At 52.6% G+C, this 16,824-nt stretch overlaps 7 protein-coding genes across 7 annotated transcripts; 1 reads left to right on the forward strand and 6 right to left on the reverse strand.

Annotated features, from left to right (window-relative positions):
* Positions 1 to 560: 560 nt before the first annotated feature.
* PHACADRAFT_255618 (uncharacterized protein) lies at positions 561 to 3,148 on the reverse strand. The gene is made up of 7 exons (XM_007395449.1): positions 1,819 to 3,148; positions 1,648 to 1,769; positions 1,522 to 1,588; positions 1,371 to 1,472; positions 1,126 to 1,311; positions 1,020 to 1,052; positions 561 to 957 (listed from the first exon to the last, which is right to left on the reverse strand). The coding sequence occupies exons 1-7, from the start codon at positions 3,085 to 3,087 to the stop codon at positions 721 to 723; spliced, it is 2,016 nt and encodes a 671-aa protein (XP_007395511.1). The 5' UTR covers positions 3,088 to 3,148; the 3' UTR covers positions 561 to 720.
* Positions 3,149 to 3,435: 287 nt separating this feature from the next.
* PHACADRAFT_184007 (uncharacterized protein) lies at positions 3,436 to 7,894 on the reverse strand. The gene is made up of 20 exons (XM_007395450.1): positions 7,461 to 7,894; positions 7,359 to 7,403; positions 6,589 to 7,302; positions 6,307 to 6,533; positions 6,025 to 6,252; positions 5,733 to 5,975; positions 5,567 to 5,661; positions 5,474 to 5,515; positions 5,369 to 5,425; positions 5,216 to 5,312; positions 5,059 to 5,161; positions 4,970 to 5,006; positions 4,901 to 4,922; positions 4,832 to 4,845; positions 4,727 to 4,783; positions 4,390 to 4,672; positions 4,315 to 4,338; positions 4,189 to 4,264; positions 3,655 to 4,135; positions 3,436 to 3,611 (listed from the first exon to the last, which is right to left on the reverse strand). The coding sequence occupies exons 1-20, from the start codon at positions 7,810 to 7,812 to the stop codon at positions 3,521 to 3,523; spliced, it is 3,288 nt and encodes a 1,095-aa protein (XP_007395512.1). The 5' UTR covers positions 7,813 to 7,894; the 3' UTR covers positions 3,436 to 3,520.
* A 63-nt stretch (positions 7,895 to 7,957) lies between these two features.
* PHACADRAFT_255622 (uncharacterized protein) lies at positions 7,958 to 9,246 on the reverse strand. Its single transcript, XM_007395451.1, has 6 exons — positions 9,070 to 9,246; positions 8,869 to 9,019; positions 8,744 to 8,812; positions 8,549 to 8,691; positions 8,225 to 8,495; positions 7,958 to 8,167 (listed from the first exon to the last, which is right to left on the reverse strand). The coding sequence occupies exons 1-6, from the start codon at positions 9,226 to 9,228 to the stop codon at positions 8,058 to 8,060; spliced, it is 903 nt and encodes a 300-aa protein (XP_007395513.1). The 5' UTR covers positions 9,229 to 9,246; the 3' UTR covers positions 7,958 to 8,057.
* A 96-nt stretch (positions 9,247 to 9,342) lies between these two features.
* PHACADRAFT_143201 (uncharacterized protein) lies at positions 9,343 to 10,699 on the reverse strand. Its single transcript, XM_007395452.1, has 5 exons — positions 10,511 to 10,699; positions 10,326 to 10,457; positions 9,938 to 10,270; positions 9,759 to 9,879; positions 9,343 to 9,707 (listed from the first exon to the last, which is right to left on the reverse strand). The coding sequence occupies exons 1-5, from the start codon at positions 10,578 to 10,580 to the stop codon at positions 9,476 to 9,478; spliced, it is 888 nt and encodes a 295-aa protein (XP_007395514.1). The 5' UTR covers positions 10,581 to 10,699; the 3' UTR covers positions 9,343 to 9,475.
* Positions 10,700 to 10,830: 131 nt separating this feature from the next.
* PHACADRAFT_161126 (carbohydrate-binding module family 1 protein) lies at positions 10,831 to 11,985 on the reverse strand (the record flags this gene model as incomplete). The annotated part of the gene is made up of 6 exons (XM_007395453.1): positions 10,831 to 10,926; positions 11,056 to 11,361; positions 11,413 to 11,512; positions 11,564 to 11,763; positions 11,814 to 11,878; positions 11,937 to 11,985. The coding sequence occupies 6 exons, from the start codon at positions 11,983 to 11,985 to the stop codon at positions 10,831 to 10,833; spliced, it is 816 nt and encodes a 271-aa protein (XP_007395515.1).
* Positions 11,986 to 12,552: 567 nt separating this feature from the next.
* PHACADRAFT_120280 (uncharacterized protein) lies at positions 12,553 to 14,437 on the reverse strand. The gene is made up of 11 exons (XM_007395454.1): positions 14,326 to 14,437; positions 14,182 to 14,265; positions 14,069 to 14,117; positions 13,988 to 14,011; positions 13,824 to 13,933; positions 13,687 to 13,766; positions 13,601 to 13,621; positions 13,044 to 13,546; positions 12,884 to 12,989; positions 12,772 to 12,830; positions 12,553 to 12,704 (listed from the first exon to the last, which is right to left on the reverse strand). Exons 1-8 carry the CDS (start codon positions 14,389 to 14,391, stop codon positions 13,504 to 13,506), a joined length of 477 nt encoding a protein of 158 aa, XP_007395516.1. The 5' UTR covers positions 14,392 to 14,437; the 3' UTR covers positions 12,553 to 12,704; positions 12,772 to 12,830; positions 12,884 to 12,989; positions 13,044 to 13,503.
* Positions 14,438 to 14,806: 369 nt separating this feature from the next.
* Positions 14,807 to 16,616, forward strand: PHACADRAFT_208704 (uncharacterized protein; the record flags this gene model as incomplete). The annotated part of the gene is made up of 9 exons (XM_007395455.1): positions 14,807 to 15,314; positions 15,364 to 15,405; positions 15,459 to 15,476; positions 15,526 to 15,683; positions 15,736 to 15,810; positions 15,861 to 15,881; positions 15,942 to 15,957; positions 16,013 to 16,081; positions 16,140 to 16,616. The coding sequence occupies exons 1-9, from the start codon at positions 15,222 to 15,224 to the stop codon at positions 16,614 to 16,616; spliced, it is 969 nt and encodes a 322-aa protein (XP_007395517.1). The 5' UTR covers positions 14,807 to 15,221.
* Between the last annotated feature and the right edge of the window lie 208 nt (positions 16,617 to 16,824).

Consider the following 16,824-nt stretch of genomic DNA (forward strand, 5'->3'; position numbering starts at 1 on the left):
GGGACATGGCACGCACTTCCCCGCACGCCTCGCAAGGAATGTTCACAGCTGTCTGCCAGTGTACGCCGCTCGCATCCACTGAACTGCAACGTCGTCGCCGCCGCCGCCGACTGTCGAGCCAAGGCCGCGGAGATGGGGCGCAGTAGATCTAGATCTCTCGAGTCGAGTGGTTGGGCTGGGCTTCGGTGGTGGGCCGATGGGAGAATGGGACCGTCGCTGATGTTTGCCATGGCGAGGATAGCTCAGGACAGATCGCATCGAATGTCGCAACCGCCGCAGGGAATGCAGGGGATTTCCGTTCTGTTCCTGATCTCTCGAATGTCATGTTGCACCGCACTCGACATTTCCAACTTGTTGTGTCTGATCTGTCACTGAAGCTCTGAAGTTCGACAGTGTCCGGGTCGGAAAGACATAGGCTTTACGAGTACTCCGACGAACCTACCTGACACCGCAAGGATGCACGTCCTGCATTCCAACCTTGCCATCCCTGCCATTGTGGCTTCGGGCATTTCCGAACACATCGGTGATGCGCCCCGTGAACTTATACGGACGCATCGGGATGATATGTATATTTTTCTAGGTGTGTAGACTTTACTGTGAGATAAGAGAAATAGCAAGATGCAACTACGATAATCAAGGAACAGAAGAGACGTGAACAAGGTATAGACAGTGCAGAGATCCAAAGAAAAACAACAACATAAATTAGGAACCTCTCAAACCTCAATTGTGCTTCGCAAGTGTGCGTCCTTCCTCCATCGCGAGCGTCGCATCGGCGCGCCAGAGCACGCCCGGGTTCACCTCGCGCTTGTCCTCCGTGGCGACAGCGGAGAAGTCGAGCCAGGAGTAGCCCGACGGGCGGCAGAGCACGTACACCAGGTTCCGCCGCCAATTCCCGTGCGAGAACGGGTTGGGCGGGGCCTCGCCTGGCACGAGCGACTTGTGCGCCTGGTTGCGGATCTGGGTGCGGAACGAGAAAGGTTAGCGTGATTGCGTGCGTCGTCTCAGGCCGCAACTCGCACCTGTTCGATCGTCGTGACGTTCAGCAGGAGAAGCTGCGAAGAAACAGCACCGTCAGCGTTTGATGAACACCGTGTGGAGCACCTTCCGGCGTTCAGGTCGACATACCCTTGAATGGTAAAGCAGGAGCGCAGTCACAGGCCAGACGACCAGAATGGACATCATGAAGGCAACCGCGCTGCCCACCCCGTCCGAAGTGGCCAGCGCCTGACCAAATGATAGCCCGAACCTGCTCGTAGTCAGCAGCGAGAGATGAATCGCCGTCGTGCAGATGACCAAAATCAGGGTAAGAACCTTCGCAAAGTGGTCAGTGATATCATCGTCAGTAGGCGTAAAGGACCCGAAGGGCTTACGGCGGAAAACAGGAAACAGAAGAACGTGGTGTAATTACGTCTGCCGACGCAATTGTTGACCCATTGACAGTGGTGGTCGCAGCCGTCAACGCAGTTGTCGCACTGCGAGAAGCTTAATCACCGCTCCCGCAAGAAGAAAAAGGCGACTCACCATTTTGCAATGGCTTGAGCGTGGCGGCCGGTAGGTCCGACATGTGGGACAGTACTTGACACGCACCCTAGATGTCGGCCGTGCGGTGAGAACACGAACCACGCCAACTGTTTCAGGCACACTTACACTCCATTGCGAACTTTCAAATCTCGGGGAAGCGGTTGCCTCACGCTGTCCTCGGAACCTGTGCTTGCCATAGGAGGATCAGGGTCCAGATTGCGAGGTAGAATACCGGGGTCTCGGAAGGCCTGCAAAGGTTCAGTATCGGAGCCGCAGTCTTGCGAAAGCGCGACTGACCGTGGCGAACATGCTTGAGATGGTCAACAGACACATGTACGCTCCCACGCCCGCAACCGCGGGGCTTTCATTCAACCACCACCAGACACAGGTCGTGCTGAACCAGATACCGGTAATGCCGAGCACAACCGTTAGCGATGCGATGAATGCCCAGGGTGTATCACCACCGGTGAGTATCCGTCCACCCAGGAAAAAGCGGTTGCGGGAGGGGTGCAGCTGGTAGTTATGCAAGGTCTTTTCGGTCTTACCATCTACCCGCGGAGTCTCCGCAAGCGGCGGCTTCATGTCAACCGGAGGGACAGGATTAAAGGGAAGCTCGTGAAGGGATGGCGTCGACGCATGCTGTCGGTTCGACGCGTCTTTATACCGTGAGAGCGGCGACATAGGCGAGTGGTCGTCATCGTGGGCGGTCAGATCGAACGTCATGTGTCCGTTGCCCGACGGAGTGATTGGCGATGCCTGGCGCGAGCGGGGTATGCAATTTGTTGGAGGCTCGGCGCTGTTTGATGACGGTGGCCCGTTGGCGATGACCGGCGACGGCCGCTTTCCGCTTTCGAAGCTTAGCCCGCGTTTGAACAATTTGTCGAAACTCCCTCGCACCCTTGCACTCGCGCTCAGATTACTCTCGCTCCTTCCATATGGTCCCAGTGACAATCCAGACGGACGTGAAGTAGCGGTCGAATCCCTCGGCTTCGCTCCGATGGGGAGCAGCGGCTCCCGACTGTGCTTTGTCGACTTCGGCGACTTCGGCGGGGTACGGATAGAGCTATGATTCAAATCTTCTGTGGACGAAAGGCCAATGCTGTCAGTTCCATCTGTCTCCGTTTCTTGCCTAGTGAAAGGGGCGAGGTGCACTGGGACGGCTGGGTAAACATCGGACGACATGATCGAGCCCGGACTTGACGGTCGGACCCACTGTACCGGCGAAGAAGAGCCATTGTTCGGTCTCTGTGGGTGGAAAAAACCAGCAGACGGCTGAATACCCGTCCCGTTCGACGGAGCGCTCCCCGTCCGGGGCTGGAATATAGGCAGGGGCGGAGGTGAAGAGAACAGCTCGTTTACTCCCAAAACATTTTGAGTACGGGAGCGGGCAGACGCAATCGAGCCCGACCGTGCATGCTGAGATGCGCTGGTCGTGCTTCCGCTGCGTGCTCGGCTTTGGCTCTGTAAGCGTTGAATAGCAGGGTTGGTGGTAGAGGAACTGGGTGAGAATGGTAGCTGCGTTGCTATTCTCTGCGAGTTGGATGGTAAAGAATGTGGTGTCGCCATAGGTGTTGCTGATCAAATACCAGAGGTGGGTCGAAGAATGTACAGTTTAAAAGGAGGGAATCCTGCCGTCCATGCAAAGAGAGTGGCTGTCTCGGACAATGCTATACCCACGAGGTAGCTTAGTGAGTGTGAAACGAAACTGGCCCACATTTCTTCCACGCACCTGCCAGCAAGGATATCGTCCAAAGGTCGGCAGGGGACACCGAGGCTGGTAGACGTGCACGACTGGAGGAGATGATGAGTCCAAGAAAGGATATGCCTTCACAGGCATGACCACCAGGGTCGTGGGAAACGGCAAGATCAAGCGCCCACCAGCTCATGATGCATAATCACTGGCCGCCCGTAGCTCTCTCTGTACGCCTCGACAGAAATAATTGATGGGTATCTGGTACGGTCCGCATGTAAACAGAATAGATATCGACTCTAACAGCTTCTAGCCTCCGAGCCATAAAAGCCTCTTGACTCCATACTCCATCTTCGCATACACACTCGTGTTCCGCTGTGCCTCTACTAAGCTGCGCAAACTGTTAGCACGTTAAGCACAACAGCGCCATATACCGTGCGCACCTTACGACATCCTCCTGTTTGATGGAAATTTCTTTTCCGCTGCCTGCTTCTGAACATGCACGGGCAACAGCATCGACCATTACGTCCACCGCCTCCTTGCAATTCGACACGCCGGTCAGTTCATCTGCTGGTTCAAAAAAGCTACCATTTTCCCTTCGACTGCGTGCAGGGTCGATGGGAAGCGCCTTGAACGCCGCAAACGTCGTGTCTTTGTTAAGCACAGGAGCCGCCGCCTTTGACAGGATGTTCGAGAGCGTGTTTGCCCTGCGCGGCCACGGTCGTGGTGAAGATGGTCTATCCGTAGGCTGCGGCGTGACAACAGCTTTGGGGGACGATGAAGGACTGGCAAAGCCAATGTTGTTTCCAATTGAATAGCTCGTGACACGGGTGTCTTGTCGGGCATTCCGCCAGGTGATCAAGAAACCGCAGTTTTGTAGAGGGTCGCGGCTTCCCTCTTCCAGAGGTGACAGAATGTACACGCCTAGCGGACGGTAATTAGCGGTTCAGAGTATGAAAATAAGCAAGCAGTATCACCTTTCGTAATCGATATAATATCTCCGAGTGGTACACGAGTATACATCTTTACTTTCTCCAGGGTATAATCATAGCTCTGCAAAATAATCAGAACAAGTTCCTAATCTCACCTTCAGCGCCACGCACAATTATATAAATAGCACCGACAGTCTGCAAGAAAGTCAGTGGCACATCATTCCTGCACGAAGTGGTGCGACTCACCAGTAGCAAGACCTTTTCCTCAAACTTGTCGGAAATCTTGACGTTCATCTCTGATGGCGCAAAAAGCGTCCATCCCGACAGTAGCCGTTCGCCTTCGGAGAGCACTCTTGAGACACAGTCCGCGATCGCTTCCGCACGAATCCTAGAGATCCGGATGAGATCCCTGGGATCGCTAGACTGCAGCTTGAGCAGGAACTCTGAGAACACGGAAATGGTACGGTTGCCAAGCATAAAGTCGATGACAGCCTGGCCGAACCAGTCGGCGAATGTCGAAGTGTACATCCTGGTATGTGTGTCAACAATGCGTCCGACTTGGGATATGCTCAAGGCAAGATACCTCGCAAGCGAATTCACCCCGTCGTTCAGCATGCCACCTAGGTCCCGCTTACCCGTCCTAGGGAAAGTCAGCCGTCAGGCACCGGCAGCAGTCGGAAGTACCGACCTCGTGAAGTCGCCCTTGGGATTAAAAGGTTAATACGACCATCACATCTTACGCGACTCTGAAACATACCTTCAGAGCGGATGTTCCAGCGCTGACAAATGTTAGACAGCGAAGATGAAGCTGCGGAACCATACTCACTATTCTCTGCTGATGGCATCGCCATTATTGGCCCACACTACGGGAGTACGTCAGGACCGGGCACCCGCCCTTCGCGGTGAGAAGCTTACCATCATTGAACACCACATCTGTTTCAGTCCTATGGCCGTCTGATGGTTGCGGCAAAGCGACTGCGCCAAGCTGTCTGCTCAGGACGTGTCGTGCGAAAGCAGACTGGAGAACGTGTGAGTCGAATACACGACGGAGCTACGCAAAACTGTTACTGACCTCTACGACATTGGTCCGATCGAGGCAGTCGATGCAGTTTACGCGGAACACGCCTTTCTGCTGCGACATGATGAGGTCATTGGAGATCCAGAGGTACCTGAAAGATGTGAGTATGAAATACGGTGACGGCAAGGATATGAAAGTATGACACACCCGTGACCCTCAAAAGTACGCTGCATCTTTTCAATCAGCTTTGAGATGTTCTCGTACCTAGAAAAGTTAATGTGGAGCTGGGAGGCAATTTTCATAAGGACTTACTTCATGCCCTTTGTCTCTGTATGAAAGTCGTAGTCGACATATCTGGCAGCACATTAAACATACATTTACGCCAGACAATGATAATATACGTACTGCACATCTTTCAAAGCACCTTCATGAATGTGGTCATGATAGGCATGTGTCACAACTGACTCTTTGCCATGCTGCTCGGCCAAATTCACAATGGTCTGATGAAATGCAAGCGAAAACCTCGTGAGCAAAAGGGTGCTGTAGCAACTCGGACGCGGCTACGACGTACAAGAGGTCCGTAGCGCTGGAGCAGACGTTGGAGGTGCCGTTTAAGGGCGTCCAGATTCTGTACGTGGGTGCGATCGGGAGACAGCACAGGCGCAGGTCTGAGACCGTATCCTGATTGACTCCAGAATAGCGGTACTGCGGCACTATATGTCAGCAAGTAATCCTTCAAGGGCAAAACAAGCCACGTAAGCGTACTTGACCCGCGAGTCTGAACATAGCTAAAGACGTTCTGGTGTCCTTCCCTCTTTGAACGACGTCAAGAGGTGAGACTATCCGCATCAAATGAAGCCTACCTCGACCCGCATAATAGTCTCTGTCTCAACGAAGTTCGCAATGTTCGCGTCATCGTCTATACCTCGTCTCTGGAATCGTAGACCAGCGCGATCCCTAGAGCGTCGCGAAATGAGAATATAGTCCACCACCGCAACGTCGCCTTCTTCAGATGCCTCGGGTTCTCGTGGTATACCAAAGTGCGCTAACTGGAAAAAGCCTTGCATGATCGGTAGCACGAATGTATGGAGCTATGTACAGTACTTCAGTATGGGGCAACGGATGGTAGAAATAGTGTTACATACGCCTGCGTCAAGCAGTGGTTTCGAAAGCCATTCGTTCCACCAATACTGCCGGTCGACGCGGCGCCACAGAGGCAGCGTGGCTGACGGATCGCCCACGACATGAACTTTGCCATCCTCCGGGCTCAGCATGCACTGTTCATCTACAGCATTGAGGTCAGATAGCAACGTGCTCCGCTTCTTAGCTTTCGATATCATCTCCTGCTTGTGTTGCAGTGACCGGGTAATGTCTGCAGCAAAAAGCCATTTTTAACGTTTATCACTGAAGTCGGAAAGCGCAGTTACCAAAGCAATATGCGAAGTACATGCCGCCTCTAGAGAATTGGTGCACAATTTCCTTGAGAATCTTCTCCTCCAGCTCTGTATTCTTCTGCTCGGTAGTCCCAGGTGATGGTGATTGCTGGTTCAGGATGGTATCGAGCACCTCAGAGGGTTCCTCGTCGCCTTTCTTGATAATAGCATCCAAAGATGTGCGCTCATGTATGGACGCTGAACTTGAAGGAGCAGGAGAGGGTTCCCTTTCTCTTTCATTTGCTGCAAGAGTCTGGCCAATAGTAGTAGCACTGTCTCGTCTGGACATCTTGTTCCAGAATGACAATCTATCTGCCAGTGTTTTCGCAATGTTCCCGGTCATGACGGAAAACTCGGACGATGGCGTCGACTGCGCGGAGTCGGAGGGGGATGACATGCCGGTGTTGGGTTCAGACTCATCGTCTGAGACTCTGCCAAAACCCTGTGCAGATAACGGAGTCATGACCTTGACCTGCTCTTCTTGCGCGAAGGTGACACGAGGGGTATTAGGGTCCTTCGTGTCGGGTGTACCTGGGACGTCATCTATAGAACCTGGAGCAGAGACGGCCCCGGTAGGAATGAGAGACAATCGTGGGTTCACGTTTCTGCGCGTTGCAAGTAGCTTGAGAGCGTCCCTGGCGCGGCCTTCGACCAAAGGGATAACTGCAACGTTCTTGACCGAAAACACTTCCTGACTAGAATCAAGAACTAGAGAAGCGTGAACACAGACGGCTCGACTTGGGAATGCGCGTGTGCATACGCACCATAACCGACCTCATCCCGCCCAGACACCACAAACAGATGGGATGCTTTTCGTTACAAGGTGACATGAGCTCCTCATTCCAGTCTCAAGAGAGTTAGATCACCTGTGAATAAGCTCATGATACCAACAATGCCGTACACAACTACGCTCTCGGACCAGTCCAGCCCGTCACCTGCTCCATCGGTCTGAATCTCCTGTATAAGGCCCTCCTTGCCCCATGCTATCCGAACGTGTGACTCGGGAAGGACACCTTGCAGTAGATGCGGTCTTAGCAAAAGGCCTTCAGGAGAGGCCAGAATTGCAATGTACTCGTGCGGGCAGGGATGCGGGCTGGGCGGAAGCGTAAATTTCGGCTGAAGAGCCGGGATCGCGTGCGTCGTCGCAGGCAGGGCCGATGGAGGCTTGGGCGATGGAAGAGCCTGCTTCTTGAACGGCTTTGTGAAGAGCTTCTTCATTGCACGAAATCTTTCGCCGTTGACTCTGCAGGCTCACGTCGTTGCAGCTTGCAGGTCGCCGTCGCGGCAGGGTACAAGCTTTGGGCGTCCACTCTCCTCCAGAATGACATCAGGCGTCTTATGGCACAGGACGCCGAATCCGTTGCAGAAATGTCCAGATCTTACGTTCACAAAGTCACAGAAAAGCGTACAGATACAGTGTCAGTGTGTACATGAAGGATGAATTATGCTTGGTCAGAGACTTCTCATGCAGGCTGGGGGTTCGCCGAAGTCTTGCCTTCGACGCGTATATCGTAACCATAACCGCCACGACCCTCTGGACCTTCGTAGTGCATCTTGGAAACATCGTAATTTCCTGCGGCAGACCAGAGCATAAGATGATGCAGAATAAATATCAGTGCAGAGAACATACCGATGAACTTCCAGCCATCCTCTTGGACGTGATAGAGGTTGATAGTGTTACCAGAGAACGCGTCTCGGTGACCAGCAGCATAAATACTCCTACGACCAAGCTCTTGCGCTTCTTCGTCTGTCAGATCCCACCGATAGCCTTGGTCAAGCACACCGTACGCGAACGTGCTTCCGGAGCCGACAGAGAAGAGATCACCCTTCAAGCGGGTGCCGTCCGAGTCGACATAGTAAACAGCGGGACCTGTCTTGTCCCAGCCGCAGATCATCGTTCCCTGTAGAGTACATCATTCAGACCACAATAGCTGAATGTGAGGCACATGCGTACCATGCTCAGGCCCATACCCTTGTAGCTATAGACCAGATTGCTGAGATACTTGCTCGCCGCCGCCACCGAAATACGTTCGCGGTTCCGGAGCTCGTGCAGTCGGCATTGGATACCAAGATAAGTCTCCCAGTACTGACAGTCAGCTGCATTTATGCTTAGAGTGTACTTCTCGTATTGAAAACATTGGTTACATACCGGCACCGCCTGCCATAGTTCCAAGAAGGTATGGGTTGATCTCAATGACCTTCTTCACGGTTCCCGAAGCTGGACGGGAGAAAATAATAAGCTGAAGAGTCAAGACCACAAGAGGACATACATACCAATATAGCTTCCAGCAGTTGCACGAGAGTCGACAGCGACAATGACGCCTCCCCGGAACCGGAAAGCAAGGGTGGTTGTTCCATGTTTGATTTTGATTCTGCAAGACGGGTCCGCAAAGTCATCTGTGTGCAACCTCAGAAACGCAGAGGGCTGAAGTCGTCTAAGCATGAATGTATGCAGATCAAGACCATGTCACGCACGTCCGGAACGGCAGGGATATTAAATTTTGGCACGCCGCTTGCGAGGTTGCCAAAGCTCATAACGTCTGCACCATCTTCCTCCTCGCCGAGGGCTTGTCTGGCCCTCCTCATCTCCGCTGCGGGCCCTGTGGTTGAGAAACGTTGTACGAGGGAGTTCATGGTGGAGGGAATAAGAACGAAACAGGTAGGCTGGTGGTAGACGAGTGAGCTTGAGGTGACGCGGCCGACGCGTCCGCGGTACATAATCGCACGTGGCGATGGCGCCCGCCGTTAACCATCATGCATCATGGTTGAAGGCTTATGATTATACTACTACAGTATACAAAATCACGGAAATAGATACAAGCATGATTGCAGTAAAGAGTTTGTCGAGAGATACACCACAGAAAAAAGGAGTAAGCAGACCTCATGTTACCGTAACGATTTGTCCCTTTCCATCTTTCAATATGACCAGTTCACAATCGATCTTCTCGCCCGTATCGCCGCACACGACATCCGTGAGGTCCAGAGGGTCGACCTTGATTTGTCGCGCCTCCCAGAAAGACCGACCGAGGACAACATCAAAGTGTGCCTCTTCTGAAAGGTACACCGTATGCATTGTCTTATTACGTCCCACTTTGATAGGCCAGCTACCCAGGCTATACACGCTGGTCAGAACAAGGAAGAGGGTAATGGTGAAGCGTACTTACTTGACTAGGCCGCTATAACCATAGTGACCTGGCGTAGCATCTGCCGGTATAAATCCGTGGCGAAGGGCAAACTTTCGCGATATGTAAACGTGTCGGTATCCGTTCTTCAAAAGCATCCGGACTGTGTGCGTATCATAGATTAAGTGATTTGAATACGCGCCAGAAGCAGAAGAACCTACCATTCTGAACGGGACCTATATTTCCCAGAATCGTGCGAACACCATTCTGACTGTGAAACTCCTCGAAGTGTTTCCTGTGGTCGGGTATCGCATCTTTGGTCTCTGATTTGGTAGTCTTCCGAGACTTGCCGCTCCTGACTGACTTCTGCGACCCCCCTGAGGCTGCACGCGGAGGGGTCTGTGGTAGAGGCTTGGGACGAAACTGATAGTAGGATGGGTTTTGATATGCGGGTGCGCGGGGAAGGGGCTGGTGGGGGTCGTGGACGTGGAGGACCGGACGTGTGCCTGCCTCTACAGATTTCTGTCTCCAAACGAAAATAGTGTAGTCTGACTCTACATTGAGAAAGATATCAGCTGAGACGTGGTGTGTACATACAGAAGGACTCACCATCGTCGAGATTCCACGTTGAATCGTTCCAGGAGTACTTGACCCACTCCGGTCCTACAACCTGGCCATTGTATGCATTGTACAGTTTCCTGGTCAACTTGTCGTAGAGCGTCTCTAGAGAATCTTCGCTATCTGCATGCATTGTCAAAATGGTGAGATCTTTGTCGCTAAAGACACATGCTTACTCGAGTAGACGATGGCAAACGATGAGGAGGGCGTGTGCACTTCAAGGATGGGCAGCTGCGGGTCTGCCATCGAGGGGTTGGTGAGATTTCAGGAAGGCCACACCGAAGGCTTCAGATGCACATGAGAGGAGAAGACTAAGGAGCACAAGACAACTAATAGGAGGACGGACTCCGGCTAGGCGCACCGCGCCCAAGACGCGACATGCGTCATGTGGCCGTCGATCGTTCAGACTCGTTCGGTCACCCGCACCGCCGCATATGGCAGGCGTCGCAGTCCGAGACAAAGCATTGCATTCGGGTCTGACAGGCTACATTCGAAACTACGATTGGCACTGGGAGTAGTAAGGCGCGGAAACAGCCACACAGGTGAGGCCCGAAGCACAGACAGTCGGGCCAGTGTAACCGGTACCTCCGCACTAGAAATCGCGATTCTCGTCAGCAGGACTACTTCAAGCGTTGCCGATGTTATGCTAACCTGGCCCCACTAGACGCAGAAGATATATTAGCATATGTGTCATAAAGCGACGCACAATCGACTGACTCACCTCGGTCTGGACTGCAGTGGGTGCCGATGAGGTGGTGGACGGGATACTGCTGGTAGTGCTCGGGAGGCCGGTAGTGGTTGGCACAGCAGAAGTGGTGGCACTACCACTGATATAGGAGCTGTAAGAGTCAGAGTGTGCCGATGACAGATCCAATCCAAAGAAGTCGAAGTCGTCGTGCTCCTGAATGACCGAGTCGACGTCAGCGGGATCCGATGGCTGGGTGGTTGTGGCGACAACGTAAGCGACCACCGAATCGGAGGTGAGGTCACCGTTGCCGAGAGATCCGTCTTCCCAGGTAGTGCAGTTCTGATACGCTATGAGCCATCTCAGTCATACACATTTAGTGGATGTACTAACCTGGCACCTAAACGTGGCCCTGATGTGGGTGCTATTGACGGCCGAGCTAGGCAAAAGCGTGATCTGCGGGCCAGCGTATGCAAGCGGTAGAACGTAGCCGCTGCAAAACTATCAGCATGGTGGATGCAATTCTCCGGATAAACCTCCTCACGAAGTCCAACGAGGGCCAAGGATAATTTCGTTGTCGTATGGCCAGAGGGTGAACAGAAGACTGTCTGCCATGGTGCCGCCTACACTGAGGCCTGTGTAGCCATTGGTGACAGGCGCCACAAGTTGGACAATATATTCATTGGATGGGGGAGTTGAGAGGGGGGGAAGGACGAAGCCAACAGTCACATCCAGCTCCGGGTCCTGATACACGGGTTAGCTCGAGCGATTGAGAGTTATGTTGACAGCCTCACCGTGTAACCTAGGAAGGTAATACCACTGAAAGAATCGACGTATTGGGTGGCAGACTGAGCCAGTACTATGTCATGCATTAAGGTTTGAACCATACTTTTGGGTATGTTTGAGGGTCAACTTACCGAACACGGCACCGGTCAGAGCAGCAAGCAGGCTCTTGAAGACCGCCATAATTTTAACACCTCGTGGTAGCGGATGCTGAGATATGTCCAGCGCAGGATGTTGTAGCTTTTATACCATGCAGTGGTTATACGTGCTAGCCGTGTCCGCTTGCGCAAGCGAGAAACCACCTGCACTTTCGCCGTCGTTGAGGCGAGAAAGTAGCATCCCCGCGTTCAGATTGGACCCACCGGCGCACGAGAGCTAACACGCCTATTATTCATAGCACATTCGGGCGATTGGGCTCCACCTTCGCTCATCAGGTTGTGAAGAAGCATCTTTAACCGTGGTTAATCCAGGAAATCAGGTTGACAGACAAACATACACAGGACGCATTGGCATACCTTAACACCCAGATTCATATGTCTTGTCTTACGCTGAATGCAATCATTCTCGTCTGAACATCGACTTGAAAGCGTACACAAGGTTTGCGCAGCTAAGCAGAGACTGGTCATTCGGTCGTGTTGCAAGATGGAGGCTAGGTATCGGTTTGGTTCCTTGGATTGCGCTGTGATCTAATTTTGGATTCCGCCGAAAAGCGAACCGATCAAACTTCTTCCCGCGTCTCGCGTCCAGCGTGCTTTCTCCAGCTCTCCATCTAGCTCACCAGAGCCGTCAACTGACCACCTTCGACCAAGGATCTTCAATCGTGAGGTCGTAAATAAAACATGTCTGACCCTTCTTCCCGCCCTAAGGCTTGGCCTGTCGCTGATGCTGAGCTTAATGACCAGGTACGTTTCTCCAGTATTGTTCCAGCCAAACTTTCGGGGTGCTCACTCGCCTTGTACTATCTTGTAGATCCTTGATCTCGTTGAGAAGGCTTCTCAGTATAAGCAGCTGAAGAAAGGTGCTAACGAAGGTATGTACATTCTGTGCTTTGGTTCCATTAAACCGCTTACAAGCCATTTACAGCCACCAAGACCCTAAACCGTGGTATTGCGGAAATTATCGTCCTAACTGAGGATACCGAGCCCCTCGAGATTCTTCTCCACCTTCCGCTTCTTTGCGAGGAGAAGGTGCGTCGTATGTCAGTGCTCGTAGATGCCGTGGGCCTGAGTCATTTTTCGTAGAACGTCTCATACATTTTCGTTGCATCGAAGGCTGCTCTTGGCAGGGCTTGCGGTGTCTCCAGGCCTGTGATCGCCGCGAGCGTCACCACAAACGAAAACAAAGAGCTCTCGAGTCTCATTCAGACCATTAAGCGGTCCATAGACAAGCGCATGGTGTAGAACTAGGCTCGTCCCATGCCGGTTTCTTGTGAAACCTGCAGTAAGACGCACGTGGTCCCCCACGGAGCGCAGCGACTGGACCTGGCTGGCGAGTCTAGTGTAGAATACGTATGGATGTATAATTCAGAGACCAGGTCTGGACATGTGTCAGCGTGTGACTACCGTACACCGGGATACCTAACGTGATGGGAAAGCGATATACGAAAGCAAAAGGGTAATATGATCTACAAGATGATGTCAACAGAGCTAGCCAGCATATACAGCTACAAAGAGCGAAAACTGAACCACCGAATGTTCTACGTTACTTCGGTATGTTCTCCCTCGCCTGTTGACGAACACGTCGTCTGGTTTCATATATCAACTAAACCGCATGCTGCATAGACAACGGATCCACGTACTCATATGCCTGCTTGTCATTCCTGATAGAAGATGCGCGAGAGCCAGTCAGGGTCAAAGAATTTAGAACGGCCTAGAAGCTACGCACTTGAACATGGTATATGCGTCACTCTGCGCGGGATCATTGACATTGGGGTCATTAAGAAGTTCTTGGATACCGAGAAGGACCTTCCGAGGGTTACGATGTGAATATGTGTGGGAGGTCCCGAGGTCAAGCGGACTTACCTGCTTAATAGTTATTGCCGGCTTCCAAGATTTCTCCTCGTCAAGGATCGAGAGGCACACAGTCCCAGATGGGTACACGTTGGGGTGGAACAGAGGCGGCGCGAATTTGCCTGGAGTGGTGTGAGCATTCGCGCACTGTCGCGGCTGCAGTTATGCTGACTCACACTTTGGAGGCTTTGAAGGGTAGTCTAGGTGAAGTAACGGTTCTCAGGACGACCATATGTTGAGAGAGTGAATGTGCAAACCTTCGGGGAATGTCATCACGAGCTTATAGACACCTCCTTCCCATGGCGTCTGCAGAGCATGCGTTCAGAACGGCGCGCAAAGATTACACCAAGACTTTAGGAAGCATACGCACCCCTTGCTTTCCTGGGATGCCGACCTCCCATTCGAGCAGATTCATGGAGCCATCCACAGCCTTGGTTGGTTTCGCGTAGAATCCCTGGCGGAATACGGGCTCAGAAGACAGGTCCACACGGACAATGAGCAAAGGATAACGTACAAATGGGTGATCCTTTCGCCACTGCTTCCGCTCTTCAGCAAGCCGAGCTCTGCAGATGCCTGACATCGTGAGGTCGTAAGTGAGAAAAAGAAGGACAAGGGCGGTGTGCAGTGAAAGAGAGTTAAATGAGCGTCTCTTCCATTAGCACTGACTTCCCGATTGGGGGACTGAATTGATGGGAAGGTGAGTTCTGGCCTCGAAGTCGGGTGGACCTTTGAATAGCTTTGAATCCGCCCTGCATCGTCCTCCTCGCGCGCCCTCAATAAATGAGATGGAAAATACTGCATTGGCGTAGTGACGTAAAAATACCGTTGAATATCTTCGATCGATGCTCAAGGTATCGTCTCGACGCTGCTCAGGTACCCCATGACATTACCGGGACGTGGAATGCGAATAGAACCCCGTCGCTGCTCGTGCGACTAGGGTGCGACAAGGGCGAGTCTTTGTTTGCGTCTGTGATGAATGCAGAAGCATTTTGACTGATACAACGGAGAATACAGGGTCTAGTGATAGGAGCGGGATGAAATCACTCATTATTGACGTTCTTGGACTGTTCGCCTCCTTATCGTCTATTATCGTCTGCCATGACGAGCGACGAACTGCGGCTGGCTGGGGTGAACCTCCTGAAAAGTCAGGCGCTATCCGAGGGGCAATGTGCATCCTGTAACGTCCGTGGAAGCTCTTCCCATCTTTTTGAGGTAACGAGCTCTCCGACGAGTTCCACTTCTGGTCCGTATCTGCTAACATGAAGGCACCTGCGCCTTCACAGGGAGACTGCAGCCGAAAGCATGCAACCCGATTGAATAATTTACCGGGACACAGTTCGTCCCTTGGCGGAGGTGCTATTTAACGTGTTAACCTCCGTGCTCCTTGGAACGGACACTAACCTCAGTACCATGGATGAATCAGATGAAACCTCCTCTACGAGGCGTGCAGGAAGCCCAGCACCTTCTCTATACTCGCTGACGTCGTCGGATGAAAGACTTATTGTAAGCGCACCACTCTGTCGGGAGCTTTACTTGCTCATCAACGGTATAGCTGAGGGAGGCTTACGGCAGAATCGTGAACTCGCAAATCGAGGTAAATGCATTTTCTGTTCGGAGACCACATCTTCCAGCTGAGGGCCATGTTAGTCCTACTTTCTGCCCGCTGTAAGTGTCGCCACAGTTCACGACTGGCGATCATAACTCGTAAAATCAGGACTACGAAGAGCATCAGAGACTGAATTTGCAGCATCGATTATACACCATGGTATTAGGAGCTTTATACCCGGCTGCTCCGCTCGTGCGCTGGGCGTTGCGTCCGCGACCAGATAGAAGGCCTGGCATCATGGATGTAGGTGCTGGCAGTGGCAGCTGGTGCGTGCGCATCGCTGGGGCGATAATTTCCGAGTGTGATGAAAGCGAGCAGGGCGGTCGATATGGCACGTGAGTTCCCACATTGCGACGTCGTCGGAGTGGATCTTGTCCCACCCAGAGTGGTAGAGTAAGCGATAATTCTCGGCCTAAAAGATGCGAAACCTAACTGTCACTCAGACAGTTGCCTGAGAATTGCCGGTAAGTTCCCAGGGCTCTTCGATTGCTCTTGGTTCTCGATCCTCAGCCGTTGCCACTCAGGTTTGAGATAGACGACGTGTGTGCCGACATCCTCTCTAGGAATGTACTCACTTTAGCTAACCAGAGACTAGGCGAACCTCGGCTTCGCTCACTTTCGGGAAACTCACGATGTTGTCCATGCCAGAGCGGTCTCTATGGGTGTCAGCATTGTATCGTGAACTAGTCCCACCGCTCGAGTGCTCACTTCTTGGTTGTCAGATTCGCGATTTTCCTGCGCTGCTAAGGGAGCTCGCTGACACTTTGCGGCCCGGAGGCATGTTACTTCTTGGCGACGGTGAAATGCAGCTGTACGATGAGCAGCGACAGCCACTTCAGTATACGGAACAGGATGCTTCATGGGTACAGCGCGTCTTCTTCGCCGCCTACAACGCGATGAGGAACCGAGGTGGCTGCATGGACTCAAATTACATGAGTCCTACTTGGCTGCGGTCGGTGGAGTCACTCACAGATGTGGGGTGGGATAAGGTTTTTGTACCCATCGGACCATGGATCTATGGTGAGAAGGACAGCACCGCTTGGTCACCTACCATATGGTCGCTGATCATTCGCGCTGTAGCAAACGACAAGGAGAGGGTGCTCGCTGAGATGCTCCGTGCAAACACCCTGGCTTTTATCTCCACACTTGGACCGCTTCTCTTGAGGCATGCGCATCCTTTCTTTCCCCGTGACTGCTAGCTGACTTCCCTGTTAGTGAGGGCTACCTGAAAGAGAGCGTTGAAAAGATGCAACGAGAAGCGTCAGCTGAGATACGGGACCTTAGAGTTCACATCTATACTCGCTGGAGCTTCGCTTGGGCGATGAAGCGGTTTTGAAGAGCTGCAGGTTGGAATTCTTCTCGTGGACGTGGGCGTTCAACAGGTGGTGATCCTACTATTATTCTCCC

This window comes from Phanerochaete carnosa (genome assembly GCF_000300595.1).
Source record: "Phanerochaete carnosa HHB-10118-sp unplaced genomic scaffold PHACAscaffold_5, whole genome shotgun sequence".
NCBI lineage: Eukaryota > Fungi > Basidiomycota > Agaricomycetes > Polyporales > Phanerochaetaceae > Phanerochaete > Phanerochaete carnosa.